The sequence below is a fragment of the Peromyscus leucopus genome, chromosome 19 (assembly GCF_004664715.2).
Source record: "Peromyscus leucopus breed LL Stock chromosome 19, UCI_PerLeu_2.1, whole genome shotgun sequence".
In the NCBI taxonomy this organism is placed as follows: domain Eukaryota; kingdom Metazoa; phylum Chordata; class Mammalia; order Rodentia; family Cricetidae; genus Peromyscus; species Peromyscus leucopus.
Window position 1 is genome coordinate 64,638,255 of NC_051079.1, and position 19,782 is coordinate 64,658,036.

The 19,782-nt window shown below is 44.1% G+C and overlaps 1 protein-coding gene across 1 annotated transcript in view; it reads right to left on the reverse strand.

The window, feature by feature from the left end:
• Positions 1-19,471, reverse strand: part of Katnal2 (katanin catalytic subunit A1 like 2) — a 71,125-nt gene extending 51,654 nt beyond the window's left edge. The window contains exon 1 of the mRNA XM_028871957.2: positions 19,217-19,471. Within this exon, the coding sequence (XP_028727790.1) occupies positions 19,217-19,267 (51 nt within the window). The 5' untranslated portion in view covers positions 19,268-19,471. The remainder of the gene's footprint in view (positions 1-19,216) is intronic.
• Between the last annotated feature and the right edge of the window lie 311 nt (positions 19,472-19,782).

A 19,782-nucleotide genomic window follows, 5' to 3' on the forward strand; every position in this document is an offset into this window, starting at 1 on the left:
TTTCAGACCAGCCTGTACTAATAATCTGAACAATAAAAATAAAAATAATCATCCGAACAAGATTTAGAATAAAGGTCATTTACACTGTTTTTTAAATTTCAGGATTGTGAGTCCAACAAAGATGTACACTGGAGTCAGGCATGGTATATACACTTGTAATTCCACCACTTGGGAGGTAAAGCCAGAAAAATCAAAGTTCAAGGCCAGCCTGGGTTAGATGAGACCCTGTCTCAAAAAGGAGAGAGGGACAGTGAAAAGGCCTCCTCTTGGTCTACCTGTCCTGTTCCTATCCCACATCAGTAAACCACGATCGATCCCTAGAGAATCCCGACCCCACCTCTCCCAGTCAATTCCTGGAAAAGGCCACGCCATTGCCGTCTGATACAGGCAGGACTCAGACAACCAGCGGGAGTGCCACAGCGCTTGGAGGAAACCCAGTCTGACCCAAACACGCCAGGTCCAAACTGCTTGAGCAGAGGAGAGATGGTGGCAGACCGGATTCCCCGGGGCAAAACGGATCTCAAGCACTCCCAAGTCACAGAAAGAGAAGCCGCATATACCCAGCTGGCACGGAAGCCTCTCTTTGAGGCATACTTTACCTATGACCAGCTACTGAAGAAAAAGACACTGAAAACTTCAGCCTCCACTCAAGGAGAAAAGAAGTTTAAAAGTGATTCCCTAAAGGGGCTGGAGAGATGGCTCAGCGGTTAAGAGCACTGACTGCTCTTCCAGAGGTCTTGAGTTCAATTCCCAGCAACCACGCGGTGGCTCACAACCATCTGTAATGAGATCTGGCGCCCTCTTCTGGCCTGCAGGCAAACATGCTGTATACATAATAAATAAATAAATCTTTAAAATAAAAGTGATTCCTAAAGCATAAGCGAAAATGTGGGCGTGGTTTTATTTACCTACGGAAACGCCAGAGAAGCTGCAACCTGTGAAAACAGATGGAGCAAGCTGAAACGGTCTCATTGAAGCCACAGGCAGCCACACTCTGCATTACCCAGGCTACAGACCAACATAGCCCAACTTCCTGCCCCAGTGGACGTCCTTCCAACCAGATGGAAAAACACTTCACCCCAGGAAGAGGAGGAAGAGGCTGGCCATGTTGGCCACAGTGAGTTCTAAAGTGCCAGTGGATTCTGCTGCTACCAGGTGTGGCGATCTTCCCAAAAAGATGGCTTTGCAACCTGGTACTCACAAACCAGGTAGATTTCATCTCAAAAGTGACAGGAATCCCCATTTCTGTCCTTGAGCCGGCTCTGTAGGAAAGCGCCTGCCTGCTTAGCTGTATGGCACAGACACACACAACCAGGAACTACCTGAAGAGACAAACCAGTTATGGAAAATTCACCGTAACAAAGGCGTTAAGAGGGGAGACTCCTGAGAAACACAGCTCTGGTGGGGAACAGACATTGGCCACACCACCCTGCCATGTTCCGGGAGGCAGAATTTTTTTTTTTTCTTTTTCCGGAGCTGAGGACCGAACCCAGGGCCTTACCACTAAGCTAAATCCCCAACCCTAAATTGAATTTTTCTTTAAAGATTTATTTATTATGTATACAGTGTTCTGCCTGCATGCCAGAAGAGGGCGCCAGATCTCATTACAGATGGCTGGGGGCCAACATGTGGTTGCTGGGAACTGAACTCAGGACCTCTGCAAGAACAGCCAGTGCTCTTAACCACTGAGCCAGAGATCTCCAGCCCCAGAGGCAGAATTCTTTTTTTTTTTATTTTTATTTTTATTTTTATTTTTTTATTGTTGCTTCCAAATAACTTGTATTTAAGAGAAGAACATCTCAACTCAGAAGCAGCACCAGCAAGACAGCTTGCCCAGGACTAAGGATACAGCAGAAAAGCCTCGTGGACTTCCCCGCTTTGTCATTATCCAGGCCCCAGAAGCTACATGGTGCGGCAGAAGGCTTTGAACTCGCTCCAGCTCCACCACTGAGAGTCCTTGAGAAGTTGTCAAAGTCACTTCTCACTTCCAGCCTCCATCTCTGAATCTTAAAGGGGGAAGTAGAGAGGACTAGTCCAGTCAGGGATGTGTTTGTTGTGTGAGCATGAAGATTTGAATTTGATATCAAGTAACCACATTTTTTTTGAGGCAGAATTCTGGAACAGGAGGGGCAGCAGTCTACCACAAGGCCATGACCCCACCAGTCCTCCCACACAGAGACACCCCCGCTAGCAGTGCCAGCCACAGGAGCAGCTTGAATCCCACAGCTCATGACACCAGAAGGGTTCTCACCACGCCAATGGTCAACGTCAAGCCACTGCTCAGATTGCCCACCCCGTGGCCAAGTAGGTTAGAGGTTAGAAGACTGGACCAAAGATAAACGGGAAGCACTCCTCGGAGTGAAATTCCCACAGAAACTAGAATCCTTCTCATGATCCCGACTAGGGCTCCGACCCCTGCAGGTTTCCAGGGCTGTGCCTGTCACCCCACCTCAAATAGCTGCTCCTCCTTAAAAACCTGCTTTGTAGACAGTGCAGGATTTGCATAAATAACTATCTCTGGTTACACTATATAAACCAAGAAATTACTAAAACATTATACATAGGATTTTTGCTAAATCTCAGACTAATGACAGACACCCAGAGTCTTAGAGTCTTGAAGTTTAAAACACTGACAATTTTTGACATATTTATTTGAAGCCTGTTAATTTTTTTTCTTTTTTTCTTTTTTCTTTTTTGAGAAAGTGTCTCTATTATGTAGCTCTGGCTCTCTTGGAATTCACTATGTAGGCCACATTGTCCTCAAACTCACAGAAATCCCCCAGCCTCGGTCTCCCGGGTGCTAGGATAAAAGGCATGAACCATCACACCCAGACTTATCTTATTTTTTATATCTACAGTAACTATACTTGTATTCAACAATTTTTCTAAAATTCCTTTTTTATTAACATCAATTAATTGTACTAAATAATGGATTTTTGTATGAACTTTTTTTTTTTTTTTTTTAAGATTTATTTGTTTATTATGCAGTGTTCTCCCTGCCATGTATGTATGCAGGCCAGAAGAGGGCACCAGATCTCATCACAGATGGTTGTGAACCACCATGTGGTTACTGGGAATTGAACTCAGGACCTCTGGAAGAACAGTAGGAGCTCTTAACCTCTGAGCCATTTCTCCAGCCCTGTATGAACTTATATTCATGTATATAATGTACTTGAATCATATTCACTTTACTTGTCCCCCTCTCTCTCCCACTGGTCCCCTTAATTCCCTTCTACTTTTACTTCAGTCTTAGTCAGGGTGTCTATTGCTGCAATGAGACACCAGGACCAAGCAAGTTGGGGAGGAAAGGGTTTATTCAGCTCACACATCCATTACTGTTCATCACGGAAGGAAGTCAGGACAGGAACTCAAGTGGGGCAGGAACCTGGAGGCAGGAGCTGATGCAGAGGCCATGGAGGGCTGATGCTTACTGACTTGCTCCCCATGGCTTGCTCAGCCTGCTTTCTTATAGAACCCAGGACCTCCAGCTCCGGGGAAGCACCATCCACAGTGGGCTGGGCCCTCCCCATCAATCACTAATTAAGAAAATGCCTTACAGCCAGATCTTTAGGAGGCATTTTCTCAATTGAAGTTCCCTCCTTTCAGATGACACTAGCATGGGTCAAGCTGATATAAAACTAGCCAGGATGGAATTTTAAAAAAAGTCTAGATTCTGCATATGAGGAGCATGTGGGATTATCTTTCTGGCTTCTTCGGCCAAGCATTGTGATTGTTTCACCCATTTTCCTGCATTTTTTTGTTCCTTTGTGTTCCAAATTTCCTTGATAAATTTGATTATATAAAGACAATGATGGGTGGCTGGAAAGATGGCTCAGCAGTTAAGAGCAATGACTGCTCTTCCAGATGGAGCTGGGTTCACAACTATCTGTATCTCCAGGATCCAATACCCTCACACAGACATGTATGCAGGCAAAACACCAATGCACACAAAATAAAAATAAATTATATTTTAAAAAGACAATGATAGACAAGGAAGACATAGAAAACATAGTTCACTGTAAAGAAAACAAGCCAGGCACAGTAGCACACAGCTGTCATCCCATTGCTTAAGATACAGATTCAGAACTACACAGTGAATTGAAGGCCAGAGAAAGTTACATAGTTGTTGTCTCAAGGAAAAAAAATGAAAAAGGAAATCTCCAACCCCTCCCCCTTGTCCATAAGGAAGCTCTTGCTCTCTGCTGTGTGCCTCTGAGTCTCTGTGTAAGACCGTTGTTGGTGGACTCTCTTGCCCTGGCAAGCACCATCTTCTCTCATTCTCACTTAGCTGGTTTCCACATAACTCCAGAAATATTCATCTAAGGTCCCTTGTCTTGACAGGGCCCAGCAAGCCAAGAAGAGCAGGAGTTAAAGATCATTCTCTGGTGTTCAAGGCCAGCCTGTGAACATAGGCTCAAGGTACACGTACACACACACACACACACACACACACACACACACACACAGTCTCTGAAATAGCACTTTCTCTTCTCAGAGTTTATCCTTATGATATACCCATACATATGTGTGTGCATATTTTCTGCTGCACAGAACATGACCATGGCCCTTGAAGCCACCTTTTCCAAGGCTATTTACTGCTCCCAAAAAGTCTGGGCCAGGCATCATGGTGTACCCCTTTAATCTCAGCTTCAAAAGGTAGTTTGGCAAATCTCTGTGAGTGTAGTCAGAGCTACGTAGTGAGACCCTGTCTCAAAAAGAAAAGTCTAAGACATTGAGTGGTGATGCCGACTTCATAGTGACCCAGTCAGTCACAAAAGCTGAGTCTCGGGCCCAGCAAGTCAGGAGGCCTGTAAGACACCAAGGGCTCTGTCCTAGAAAGAAATAAAAGATGTCAAGCTGCTTCAGCCCACTTTCCTGTCCCAGTTTTGCTTTGCTTGGAGTGTTTTGGAGACACAATGTCACTGTTTAACCTAGGCTGGCATCAAACTCGTGAGCTTCCCACCCCAGCCTCCTGAATGCTCCAATTACCGGTCTGTGCCACACATGATCACTTTTCCTATTCTGTACAAGGCCCAGAAAATTTCAATCCCTGAAACTGGACCAGGATGTTCCTGGATTGCCAGCATCTCCTTAGACAGCCCGTGGTTTTCTCCCTCTCCTTAAGGGATCTTTTACAAACACAGAGTTTTCATAAAGACTACTTTATCAATCTTTCCCTTCATAGTTGCTAATATTTTGTACCCCCCCCCCAAATCTTTCTTACCTGGTATGGTAGCTGTGGTGGTTTGAATGAGGATGGCCCCCATAGGCTCATATATTTGAATGCTTGGTTCCTAGTTGGTGGAACTGTTTGAGGAAGGATTAGGAGTCATTGGGGGTGGGCTTTGAGGTTTTAAAAATCCATGCCAATCTCTCCCTTTGACTCCAACTTATGGATCAGGATGTTAAGCTCTCAGCTACTGCTCCAGCATGCCATGCCTGCCTGTCTGTTGCTCATAGAATTACCCTCTATAGCGGTTTGAATAGGAATGGCCCCCATAGGATCATAGATCTGAATGCTCTGTCATTAGGGAGTGGTGACATTTGACAGGATTAGGAGATGTGGCCTTGTCAAATAGGTGTGGCCTTGTTGGAGGAAGTGCATCACTGGGGGTGGGCTTTGGGGTTTCCAATGCTCAAGCCAGGCCCAGTGTCTGACTCTGTTCCTGCTGCCTGTAGATCTGGATGTAGAACTCTCAGCTACTCTCCAGCACCATGTCTGCCTATGTGTAGCCATGCTTTCTGCTATGCTGACAATGAACTAAACCTCTGAACTGTAAGCCAGCCCCAGTTAAATGCTTTCCTTTTATAAGAGTTGCTGTGGTCATGGTGTCTCTTCACAGCAACAGAACACTAAGACATCCTCTGAAACTGTAAGCAAGCCCCCAAATTAATGGTTTTCCTTTATAAGTTGCCTTGGTCATGGTATCTTTTCACAGTTGTATTAGACTTTTCTAGAGAAACAGAACATATAGAATGAATCTATATACAGAGAGAAAGGGGATTTAAGATGTAAGAATTGCTTACAGACTGTGGTTCAGCTAGTCCAACAATAGCTGTCTACCAATGGAAGGTCCAAGAATCCAGTAGTTGTTCAGTTCATGAGTCTAGATGTCTCAGCTAGTTTTCAGTGTATGCCAGAATCCCAAAGAAATGGGCTCTAATGTCAGTGAAGGGGTGGACTTGCTAGGGAGATCAAGAGCAAGCAGGCAGAAGGACAGCTTCCTTCTTCCACGCCCTTTATGTAGGCTGCCAGCAGAAGGTGTGGCCCAGATTAAAGGTGGATCTTCCCACCACAAAGATCCAGATTAGAAGTGGCTCTTCCCACATTAAATTATTTAATTAGGAAAAAAACCTTACAGGTGTGCCCAGTCATTTGGGTTTTAGTTAATTTCAGGTGTAGTCAAGTTGACAACCAAAAACAGCCATCACAACAGCAATAGAAAAGTAACTCGGACAGAAGTACACGGCTATTATCCCAACACTTAGAAGTTCAATCAAGGTCATTTTCAGCAACAGTTGAATTTGAAGTCAGCTTGGAGGACAAGTGACACAGTCTTACAAGGACAACAGAAAGCAGGAATACTTCCCAAGCATTAGGGGGAACAGCAGGGAGGGAGACAGGACACGTGTGGTAAGAGCACAGTGAGACCCTGTCTCAGGAACAAACAAGACCCAACAAGACACAAAGGTATAATACGATCCGCTACACCAGTCCTGGGTGTAGACTTGAAAGAATCTTAGTAAGAGTACAATGAGATGCCTGCTCATCCATGTTCACTGAGACATTATTCACCACAGACAAGTTGTGGAGTCAGTCCAGATGCCCACCAGTGGGGAAATGGACAAAGTGTAGTGTGGATTCCAATGTATTGTAATGAAGGCATAAAGGAAGACCTGAAGGACCCTCTTGATGACGGATCCATTCAACATCTGTCTGTTGGGGTTGCCGTATGGCTGTATGCATTTATCAGAACTCACGAAGCTATACGCCAAGGAGAACAAATTTTACTATATGTTAATTTTTATGAATAAATTTAACAACAAAATTACATTGTTTGAAGGAAAATGGGCAAAATTGGAGATTATCATGTTAAAAAAATAAGAGAATCAGAAAGACAAATGTCACATGCTCTTTCCAAAGAATCTAGATTTTTTTTTTTTTCTTTTTTAAAGCAGAGTAAGGTTGCACATGCCTGTAATTCCAGCACTCAGAATGCTGAAGTGGGAGGACTGTGGAAAGCTCAGTCCAGCCTGGGCTACCTAGCGAGTACCAGGCTAGTTAGGGCTATACAGTAAGACCCTGACTCAATAAATAAATAAGAGACAATTTAGGAAGTGCAAGGAACCTAGCAGGAGGGAGACAGGGTTTATAAGAGTGGGAATATACTTAAAATACAGTCTATTCGTGGATGGAAACGCCAAAATGAAGACCACTATCTTGTGAAGTTAATATATGTAAAAGAAAAAGACTTTCAAGATAGCTAATAAAATAAGGGGACACAGAATGAAGAAACTATTCTCTTCTGCATAAAGAAATATACAAGCACATGTGATGTTATGACATTCAAAGGGATGAGGCACTACTGAAGGCTGTTTCCTCTCCAGCATTTTAGAGCTGTTTCCTCTATCCTGGAGCAGTCTCTCTAGGAGAGGGTTTGTGCTCACGAGACTCAGGAGGTCAACAAACTTCGCCAATCCGGGAAAAGCTGAAACTTATAAGATTCACTAGGGTCCCTTTCCAGAGTGACAGCTGCAGGAAACAGCTGCGGGGGCAGGACCCTGCGCAGCACCGCTGCCGGGACGATCCTCTGACCTGTCATCTGTAGAGAATGGATGGAGCCGGAGTCACCGTGTTAAACAAGTAAGCCAGAACCATAACAACAGTGCCGCACCGCATGCTCTCCGTGCTCTGCAGGGGACTGCCTGCAAGCTGCTCAGACAGCAGCTTTGCAGCTTCAGGAGTGCTCTGCTGGGGTGGGCTCTGCAGCCGTGCAGCTGCTTCTGGCTCATCTCTGCCTCACCCACCCTCGTGTAGCAACCCCAATAAAAACTTACTCGTTCACCAGGTTGGACATTAGTGCACTTGTTACTTTGGTCTGCCATGGGTTCCCTTTCTGCGGTGAATGTGTGTGTGTGTGTGTGTGTGTGTGTGTGTGTGTGTGTGTGTGTGTGTGACTGTGTCTCCATGTGAAAAGTATCAGACAACATAGGGTAAGATATAAACTGGGAAAGGGTCAACTGTAGGAAAAATGGCATTGACTTTTTATTGTAGATTTTTCTATTCGTTTTTAAGACAAGGTCTCTCACTATGTAATCCTAGGTGGCTTGAAACTGGCTATGTAGACCAGGCTGTCCTCAAACTTGCAATGATCCTCTTGCTTCTGTCCCCTAGGTGACAGTATTACAGACATGTAGACATGTGCCAACTCATTCTATAAACAAGCTATGGTCTGCAGCCCTGCTAGCTTTGAGCTCTCAAAGGTAGATCCTTCTACCTCAGTCTACCAAGCCCCAGGGTTCAAAAGGTTCACTGAGCCTGTTTGCATGTTTATGCCTTTCTAAAAATCAAACTGTATTGAAGCTGAATTGATGGCTCAGTGATTAAGAACACTTGCTGCTCTTCCAGAGGACCTGAGTTCAGTTCCCAGCATTCACAGGAGTCCTCACACAACTGCCTGGTGCATACACATGGTATTCTTTCTCTCTCTCTCTCTCTCTCTCTCTCTCTCTCTCTCTCTCTCTCTCTCTCTCTCTCACACACACACACACACACACACACACACATACACACACACACACACAAATATTTTTTAAAAATCTGTTATATCAATTCTAACATTTATACACAACAAAATATATCTAATTGAAGAATACAGAGAGGACTGGAGCAGGCTGAGCAGTTAATAGCACTTGCTGTTCTTGCAGAGGATCTGGCTTCAGTTCCCAACACCAATGTCAGGCTGCTCACAATCGCCTCCAGTTCCAGGTTATCTGTCTTAGTTAAGGTTTCTATTGCTCTAAAAAGACACCATGACCACAGCAACTTTTATGAAGAAAAGCATTTAATTAGGGGTAGCTTAAGTTTCAGAGATTTAGTCCATTATCGTCATGGTGGGAAGCATGGTAGTACGCAGGCAGACATGGTGCTGGAGAGGTGGCTGAGAGTTCTGCATCTGGATTTGAAGGCAGCTGGAAGAGACAGTGAGCCACTAGGCCTGGCTTGAGCTTCTAAAATCTCAAAGCCCACTCACAGTGACACACTTCCTCCAACAAGGCCACATCTACTCGAACAAGGCCACACCTCCTAATGCCACTCCCTAAGCATCCAAATCTATGAGTCTGTCAAACACCACAGTATCTGACACTCTCTTCTGGCCTCCATGAGCACCTGCTCCCACTCAGGTAGACACATACACATAAAATGGGGAGGGGTCCCAGATCAATGAGTTTTAAAAACACACACATACATAATCAATACTCTCCTGAAATTTAGAACTTTCCTATCATCCAAGGATGCCTGGATGGTTATTAGCAGAAGCCAGCTCCTTATTGGTTTCGGGGCTAAGGGCCTGTTTCTGGTTGCCTGTTGGCTGGAAGTTGTCTCGGTTCCTTGTCATTTCGGCTTCAAAGCAGCGGCCCACAAAAGCAGCTTGCTTTGTCAAAATCAGTGAGTGTTTCTCCTGCTTGGAGGCTTTGGGGGTTTTATGATCTATAGGAATATGTTTGGCCATAATTTATTCATATACTTTTCTCCTCCCCAAGTTCACCGTTGGATATGAACTGCATTTCTCTGGGCCATGTCCTTCATTTTTTTCTCGAGTCCTTTCTCTGTGTGCTTCAGTTTAGATCATTTCTGGTATGAGTTCTTCAGTTCACTAATCTACTTCTTACACCATCCATTGAACTTGTCATTCGGGTGCAGTAGTGTATTTCAACTCTTGAAGTTCCGTTTTACTCCTTCCTTCCTTCCTTCCCTTGTTTTCAAGACAAGGTCTTACTATGTAGATGAGGCTGGCCTTGAACTCAGAGAGATCCACTTGCCTCTGCCATCTGAATGGTGCATGCCTTTAATCCCAGCACTGGGAAGGTAGAGGTTAGCCTGATCTACAGAGTGAGTTCCGGACAGTCAGGGCTACACAGAGAAACTCTGTTTCAAAAAACAAATGAAAAGAAGTGTGCTTCCAATTCTTCACAGACTTGGAAAGAAAAATACTCAACTTCATATGGAAAAACAAAAGACCCAGGATAGCTAAAAGAATCCTATACGATAAAGCAACCCTTGGAAGCATCACCATCCCTGACCTCAAACTCTACTATAGAGCTATAGTAATAAAAACAGCTTGGTACTGGTATAAAAACCGACATACGGACCAATGGAATTGAATTGAAGACCCTGACATTAATCCATGCACATATGAACACCTGGTTTTTGACAAAGGAGCCAAAACTACACAATGGAAAAAAGAAAGTATCTTCAACAAATGGTGCTGGCATAACTGGATGTCAATATGTAAAAGATTACAAATAGATCCATATCTGTCACCATGCACAAAACTCAAGTCCAAGTGGATCAAAGACCTTAACATAAATCCAGTTACACTAAACTTAATAGAAAAGAAAATAGGAAGCACTCTTGAATGCATTGGCACCGGAGACCATTTCCTAAATAAAACACCAACAGCACAGACCCTGAGCACAACAATTAATAAACGGGACCTCTCGAAACTGAGAAGCTTTTGCAGGGCAAAAGACACAGTCAATAAGACAAAAAGACAGCCAACAGAATGGGAAAAGATCTTCACCAACCCCACATCTGACAGAGGATTGATCTCCACAATATATAAAGAACTCAAGAAACTAGACGTCAAAGTACTGAACAGTCCAATTAAAACATGGGCTAAAGAGCTAAACAGAGAATTCACAAAACAAGAACTACAAATGGCTGAAAGACATTTAAAGAAATGTTCAACATCCTTAATCATCAGAGAAATGCAAATCAAAACGACTCTGAGATACCACCTTACACCTGTTAGAATGGCTACGATCAAAAACACCAATGACAACCAATGTTGGAGAGGATGTGGAGCAAAGGGAACACTCCTCCACTGTTGGTGGGAATGTAAACTTGTACAACCACTGTGGAAATCAGTATGGCGGTTTCTCAGAAAATTAGGAATCGAACTACCTCAAGACCCAGCCATCCCACTCTTGGGCATATACCCAAGGAATGCTGATTCATACCATAAAGATACACGCTCAGCTATGTTCATAGCAGCACTATTTGTAATAGCCAGAACCTGGAAACAACCTAGATGCCCATCAACTGAAGAATGGATGAAAAAAATGTGGTACATATACACAATGGACTACTACTCAGCAGAGAAAAACAATGAAAGCATGAAATTTGCAGGCAAATGGATGGAACTAGAAAAAATCATCCTGAGTGAGGTAACCCAAACCCAGAAAGACAGTTATGGTATGTACTCACTCATAGGTGGATTCTAGATATAAAATAAAGAACAATCAGACCACAAAAAAAAAAAAAAGGTGTGCTTCACTACACCCAGCTTTCTACTTTATTTTTATTACACTTGTGCTTTTCTCCTTTTTGTGGTCATGTTTTCCTTCTGATCCTTAAATATATTGTGACAGGGTATTTATTTATGTGCGTGTCTTTCCTGCACGTAGGACTGTGTACCATGTATGTGCCTGGTGCCTGTGGAAGCCAGAGGAGGGCATCAGGTCCTCTGGAACTGTGGTTACTGACAATAATGAGCCATGATGTACATACTGGGAACTGTACCCAGGCCTCTGCAAGAGCAGCAAGTGTGTTTAATCCTGGGCCATTTCTCCACTGACTATGTATTTTTTAAAGTTCTTGTCTACTAATTTTGTTTTTGGTAATATTTCTGATCAATTTGGTACTGGCTGGTTTTTGTCCTGGTTTTTCTTGTTTTGTTGTTGTTGTTGTTGTTGTTTGTTTGTTTGTTTGTTTTTTATGGCTGTAGCAATTTTTCATCAGGTGCCAGACATTGAGGATATCAAGACTTTCTGTTTTGTCTTCTCTCTTTTAAAAACATTATTAAATTGTATTTATTGGGGGGAGGGGATACAGGTGGGGTCAGAGGGGCATCTAGGGGAGTTGGCTTTTTCTCTAACCATGAAGGTCCTGGGGACTGAACTCAGGTTGTCAGGCTCGGTGGCAGGCCACTCAGCCAAATCTCAAGGCTCTGCTGTCTTCTAATATAAGGTCTAGACTGACCCAAAACTTAACCAGGTAGTCCAGGCTGGCCTTGAACTGGTGATCCTCCTGACCCAGTTTACCAGGTGCTGCAAATGCAGGTCACCAGGACAGCTCAGAGGGTCAGCATTTCATGGCATTGTTTGAAATTGTTTCATTTTGGCAGACAGGGGAGCTTTCCGGGGCGGTCTGATCCTACCAAGGCTTGTTGAGGAGGGTTTGCCGGAAGCAGGCTTTTCTCAGGCGAGTTCTGCTTGTCCCTTTGCAGTTCTTCTGGAATCTCTAGTCACAAGTTTTCTTCACACAGGCATGGTCAGAACTCAGACATCTCCCAGTGCTGTGAGAGCACCAGTGAGTGGTGGGTTTACAGTTCTCTGGTAACTGGTCTTCTCAGCCTCACACACTGAGGCTGCAATGTGCAACTTAGTCTTTAGCCCAAACTGGAGAATTATGGGGTCACTTTTCAGTGTAGCTCTCTCTTCTTTATGACTCTTCAATCCCCAAATCTCAATGATAAGCACCCCAAACTCCAATATGACTCAGCAAACCTGCCATGCTTCAAGGTCTCCATCCTGTGCCTGTACCCAGGCACTGCTCCCAAGAAGAAAATCATCTCTCATCACTTTGTCTAAAGTCAGTGGTCCAGTGTTGCATATTTAGTTCATTTTTCTTTGTTCATATGTGTGTGTGTGTGTGTGTGTGTGTGTGTGTGTGTGTGTGTGTGTGTACTCACATGCATGCTAGAGATCCACTCAGGTATCTTCCTCAATTATTTCTATAGTTTTTTTTTTTGGTGGTGGTGGTGGTAGTGTTTTGTTGTTTTTTTAATGTGCGTTGGTGTTTCGCCTGCATGTGTGTCTGTGTAAGAGTGTCAGATCTTGGAGTTACAGACAGTTATTAGCTGCTATGTGGATGCTGGGAATTGAACCCGGGTCCTCTGGAAGAGCAGTCAGTGCTCCTAAGCACTGAGCCATCTCTCCAGTCCTGTTGTTTTTAACGACAGGATCTCTCACTGAATCTGGAGCTTGTCAGTTTTGCTAGACTAGCTGATCAATAAGGTTTAGGGAAACCTCTGTCTCTGCCGGTCCAGTTCTACAGGCATCCACCACCACATCCCTCTCATTATATGGGTGCTAGGGATCAAACTTGGGTCCTTACAGCAAGGGAGCTAATTCTGGGACCAGCTATCACATCAGCTACTGGAGTAGAAGGCTACACCAATTTTTTGAGATAAGGTTTCACTTTGCAGCCCTGGCTGACCTGGAACTTTTCAGGCTGGCCTTGAATTCACAGGAATGTGCCTGCCTCCACCTCCTAGGTGCTAGGATTGCAGGTGTGTGCCACGATGCCCAGCCATATACCAGTTTTTAAAAGTCCTTTTAAGATGTATCTGGGTAGGGCTGGAGATGGGGCTTATAAGTTATGAACATCTGCTGCTCTTCCAGAGGACCTGAGTTCCCAGCACCCTAACTGGGTGACTAGGAACTGCCTATAACAGCAGCTATGGGGGTTCTATGCTTCTGCAGGCATCTGCACGCACATAGCAGATACACATACATACAGATAAAAATAAAATCAGGGCTGGAGCTATGGCTCCATGGTTAAGAGCATGTGCTGCTCTTACAGAGGACCTTAGTTCAGTTCTTAGCACCCACAATTGTCTTGTCTGCACTCACATTTGCACATACTCACACATATTCATACATGAAACAAAAAATAAAACAAACCTTAAAAATAAAATCTAAAGAAAAAGGATATATCTGGGTGATGGAATTTCTATTTCTTGGTGATTAAAAGGCACAGTGACTCGTGGCAGTAATTCCAGTTCATGGGAGGTAGAGGCAGAAGAATCAATGCAAGTTAGAGAACAGCAAAATCTACAGTGAGTTTGATTATAAAAACCTTATCTCAACCCTCCTCCCAAAATAAGTTATTTGTGCAAAAGAAAGCCAGTAAGAATGTTTTAATACAAAACCTGGATATTCATGGTGATGCTAATATGTCTCCATATGTACCACATGATGCTGGCAAAGTGTTCCAGATTCTTTGATAAGTCTTTCTTTCTTGGTTCAGGTTGTACAAGAAGAATGTGGTTTAACAACAGCATTTCATTTATTTATGTTCTGGGCTTTTGTTTTGTTTTGAAACATGGTCTAGCTATTCAGCCCACTATATAGCCTATATATATAGCCTAGGCTACCCTTGAACTCCCAACAGTGCTCCTGCCTCTGCCTCCAGTGTGCTGGGATTACAGCTGTGCACACAACATGCAGCTTTTAAAGCCACAGCATTCTGAAAGATGCCCACAAGGCTGCAGTAGTGGTCAGAGTTGAAGTAGTTAATCTTCTTTGTATAAGAACCGAGCAGAGCATAAAACATGAGTTACTTAAAATTCAGCCTAGCTTTATGGTGATTTAGAACTGTTTAATTAGTATTTAGAACTGAACATTGTTTATAGCTATTGGTATTTCAATAGATGCTTAAATGTTTTAACATTTAAAGTTTAATAAGCCTCAGTTCTTTGAAGGAAAACACTGAGGTAATTAGATTTTCAATTACTTGTTTTTTTAGGAATCCATGCAATTAATAAAAGCTAAGGCATTTAACACTCATTTTAAAAGTTAGTCAACTGCTTCATCAATTAGCTAATCATATACTAAATAATTTTTAATATAAAAGGCTCACGCTAGGCAAAGCAGAAACCTCTTAAAAAGTACATGAGAAAGAAGTGGATAGCCCTTGGAGAAGGGCCTCTTCCAACCAGCTGAGACTGGGTGAGAGAAAGGAAGACTGGTTTCCTGTCCTAGTTATCTGGAGTGTACACGTGAGTGTGTACACCAGGCTCTCCAAAAACCATTCCTGGGCATTAATGCAGCCATGATTTGTTTCTAATAGTGTTTTCACATTTAAAACACTGAAACTATTGCTTCTTACAACCTGCCTGGTTTCAGAACATTTTAGAGGTTCTTATATTCAAGTTGGGGAAAAAAGCTGGCAGAGGTATACAAACTGGGTACAATCTTATTTTAGTTTCTTTCTTTCTTTTTTGAAACAAGGTCCCATTCAGGTATCTCAGCCTGGCATCAAACTCACCATGTAGCTCAAGATGACCCTGAACTCCTATCTAAGATGACAAGCATTCAGTGTCATCTCCAGTTCATGTTGTGCTGGAGATGAAACTTAGGGCGTCCTGCATGCTTCGAAGATATTCTACCAACTGAGCTATATTCCTAGCCCCTGAATATAGTCTAATTTTAATTAAACCCTGAATTTAAAATACTGTAAGAGAAAATCTGCCACCCAAAGATACCAATAGCATCAGTATTTCATAGAATCCTATGATACAAATCTGTATTTATCAGAATTCTCAAAAAAGATAAAACTTGCAAGATACATCATATATGCCTGCACGCACACACCACACCAGACACACACACTTCAGGGTGGAGGATGAGGCATCCTTTGGTGTCCTGGGCTGCATTGGCTCCACAACTCCCTTCAGATGGTCAAACCTGTGCATCTCCAATGTCTTATGTAAAATGTAACAGTATTTGCACATAACCCACACACTTTCCCCCATATACCTAAAGTCATTTCTAGATTACTTATCCATTATAAATTCTTCCTAAAGGAGGGGAGAGGAAGAAAAGGAGTGAGGAGGAGAGAAGATGAAAGCATCTTAAAATATGCTACAGTATTTTTCAGACCTGAGGGCATGAATTCCTTTGAACTAAATAACAATATGGCAAATCTGAGAACATACAGGGCCACACCAGATGCTTGTCTTAAAGAAACATTATGGAAATCCTAATACAGTATCCAAATCAGGTGATGGAAATTCCTGTGGACAGCCAGTTCTCTTTATAATGAACTCTTTATAATGAACCTCCTCCCACCTATGCCCTTTTCCCTCCTTAGGACACCCAAGGAGAACAGTCCTGGGCGTGTAACCCTGAGTACATCTAAACACTGCTTTAGCGCCATCTAGGGCCTAAAACAAAGCAAGGAAACAAAACCAGACTTGAATCTTTGTCTTTCAGCTTCAGAAAATACATTTTCGAGAGTATGTTACCTACAGACAGCAGGTAATAAATTAATCACAATTGGAACTAGCTGTTAATGTACAAACTCTCTGGAGTTTGGAGATATGTCTGATCAAAAAGAATAAATCTGCTACTGAGGAAGATGAAGAAGAAAGTGGTGAGGAAGAACCCTGTGACAGACGGCTCTCTGTCTCACTGTAGTACTGTTCCATAGGTTCTGCCAAAGTTTGGGGTTGTTTTTCCAGGTATAATGGAAAGCCATTAAAAGGATCCCAGTCGCCGGGCAGTGGTGGCGCACGCCTTTAATCCTAGCACTCGGGAGGCAGAGGCAGGAGGATCTCTGTGAGTTCGAGGCCGTCCTGGTCTACAAAGAGAGTTCCAGGAAAGGCACAAAGCTACACAGAGAAACCCTGTCTCAAAAAACAAAAAAAAAAAAAAAAAAAAAAAAAAAAAAAAAAAAAAAAAAGTATCCCAGCCAAAAGGATCCCATTCAGTGAAGACTGGGGAGAGGCAGACTCAACCTCAACAAAGCATAGATAAAAGGCTACTGAAATGGGGCAGGTGAGGGCTCACTGGGTATCAGGATGGGGTAGTAACAGGAACTATTAAAGATAAGTTACAGAAGTAGAATGAAGAATATTTGTTGCCATTTTCCTTCTATAAGTGAAACTGTGGGTGATTCGAATAACTTGGTGTCTCTTATTGCTCGATCTCAGAGTCAGGAAGATGGAACAGGTATAAGGAAGGTGGAAAGCTGGTTATTGAACAAGTTAAGACAAAGATACCTAAGATAGCCCACTGGCTAAGTCATCAGCAATCACTGTCTTCTCTGGACAGCACCTGTCTAAGACACGGGGCCACCGAGCAGAGTGCTTTTCAAGTAGCTTGGAGTTTTTCTACATGTAGATCATTTAGGGCTGTGCTTTTAAAACTTGGCGTATGTTTATGACGCCAGGTTCACAAGCCCCATCCCAGTTTGTTTCAGTAAGTCCTGTTGAAGCCTAAGATTCAGCTTTATCATCGGGCTGTGCTTCTGATTCTGACGCAGGTAGTTCAGGTTCAGAGTGGAATGGGTTTAACCCCACCGCCTAGGTGAGGAAGAAGCTATGGGCAGGCGACTCTCTCTAGAACTTGCCTAACAGAAGGATGTGTGGTGTGTGTGTGTGTGTGTGTGGTATTATTGGCACTTCAAAAGGTAGAAGACCTAGAGGGATGGTTCAGTGGTTAAGAACACTGGCTGCCCTAAGGGGTCAAGACACCACAGGGAAACCCACAGAATCAACTAAGCTGGGCTCATAGGGACTCACAGAGACTGAACCGACAACCATGGATCCTGCATGGGACTCTCTCAGGCCCTGTGCATATATGTTATAGTTGTGTGCGTAGCTTGGTCTTCTGGGACTCTTAACAGTGGGAACAGGGACTGTCAGACTCTTTCGCCCGCTCTTGGGACCCTACTCCTCATACTGAGCTGCCTTGCCCAGTCTTACTGCGAGGGGAGGTGCCTAGTCTTAATGCAACTTGATATGCCGTATTTGGTTGATAGTCATGGGAGGCCTGCACTTTTCTCAATAGAAATGGAGGAGTGGATGGGGGAGGGGGGAGAGAGGAGGTGAGAGGGAGGAGAAACTTCTGTTAAAAAATAATAATGATAACAAATTTAAAGAACAACAACAACAATGGCTCTGCTCTTCCAGAGGATCTAGGTTCAATTCCCAGCACCTACATGGCAGCTAACAATCATCTGTAACTCCAGACCCTGGGGCTCCAGTGCACTCTTCTGGCCTCTGCAGGCACTGAACTCAGGTGGTACACAGACATACACACAGATAAAATACTCACACACACACAAAAGAAATATTTTTTTTTTAAGATAAAAGACACTAGAGCAATGATTCATAACCTTAGCTACACAATGTAGTGGTCACCTGTGGAGCTTTAAAATGTATATATCAATAGAAAGGACCCATCTTGAATCCCCGAGTAGGCGCCAGATGTCCGTATTTTCTTGGCTTTAATTTTATTCATCTTTCCCCAGCACCCGCAGCACCCCCCACCCCACCCCCAGTACCCACAGTATTGTTTTCATGCCCGGTGCCTGCAATACGATAAGCTTTCCATTCATGCTCATTGCTGTGGAAATATTGCTGGCGGTAGCAGACGACCTAGACCACAGGATACCATGGGATGTATTGTAAATTCACGAAACCCTCGTGTGAAAAGGATCACAGTTAATTCTCTTACTTCACAGGGAGACCCTGAAGGGGGTTACGGGGAGTGAATTAATGCCTATGAGCTCTAGCCTTGGTAACGACAACTGAGGACCCAAACCTAGAGTTCTTTCTTCGAGTTAGTGGGAGGTTTTTTGTTTTGTTTTGTTTTGCTTTGGGGGGTGGGGAGGCTCTTTCAACAATCTGTCTCTCTCTGTGTGTCTCTCTGTCTCTGTCTGTCTCTCTGTCTCTCTCTCTCTTTCTGTTTTGTTTTTGAGACAGGGTCTCACTATGTATCCGCCCTGACTGAACTGGCACTTGCTATACAGACCAGCCAGTTTCTGCATCCCGGGAGCGGAAATTAAAGGCGTGCATCACCTCGCCCAGCTCAACAGTCTCATTTTGCGCACTTCCAAATTCACATCCACGAGCAGCCAGCCTAACCTGACCCTCAAAATCCAGTTTCCTTAATCACAAACCGACCGTGCAGCTCTGTTTCAAAAAGTTCAACGTCATGCCCAAACCCTCCTTGTTTCGACCCCAGATCACCACTTCAAACCCAGCCTCCTTCACCAGGGGAACGTAGGGCCAATGCGCTTGCGCCACTTGGGGCAGCCGCCACTGTCGCCATAGCAACTGGAGACTCGCGAATCTGCCTGTTGCAACAAGAGTTCCTGGCACAAGCCTGGGTTTTGCTTGCTTGGGATAGCTTTCCTTACCGCTTCCCGCGCCTGGTGCGTGAGTTTGAGAGTCTGGTAAGAAAGCTCCATTAGACACAGACAGGGCCCCACAAAGAGTGAAGAGGAGTCCCCCGACCGGTGTCTAAGGACAGCTACTGGAAATCCGACGCTCAACCAGCCCGCCCCCGTCGGGATTGGCCAGGGCCCAGACGCCCCAGCCAATCACCGGCCTCAGACAGCTTCTTTAACGAGTCAATCAAGGTTTCTCTAAACGTTTGATCCAGAGCGTTTGCGCGATCCCAGTCAATCAAGAGACTGGGGGAGTGTGATTGGTAGAACCGTTGGGGGCGGGCTTTCCGATTGTTTGGTTTCTCCTAATTCGTACTTGTCCTTGGTCGGGGCAGTTGGTGAGGCGGTTGTGGCCCAATGGCTGTGTTTTGACACCCCGCCTTCGCGTCAAAGGGTAAAGGTTAGGCAGTAACCCGGGCTTTTCTTTGAAATCGTGCCCGGACTGGAAGGGTACCAACACTGACTGTCGGGGGCCTTCAGGAATACAACCGCGCACCAAGCTTTCCCATCTTCATCTGCCTGTGCATCAGCCTGGT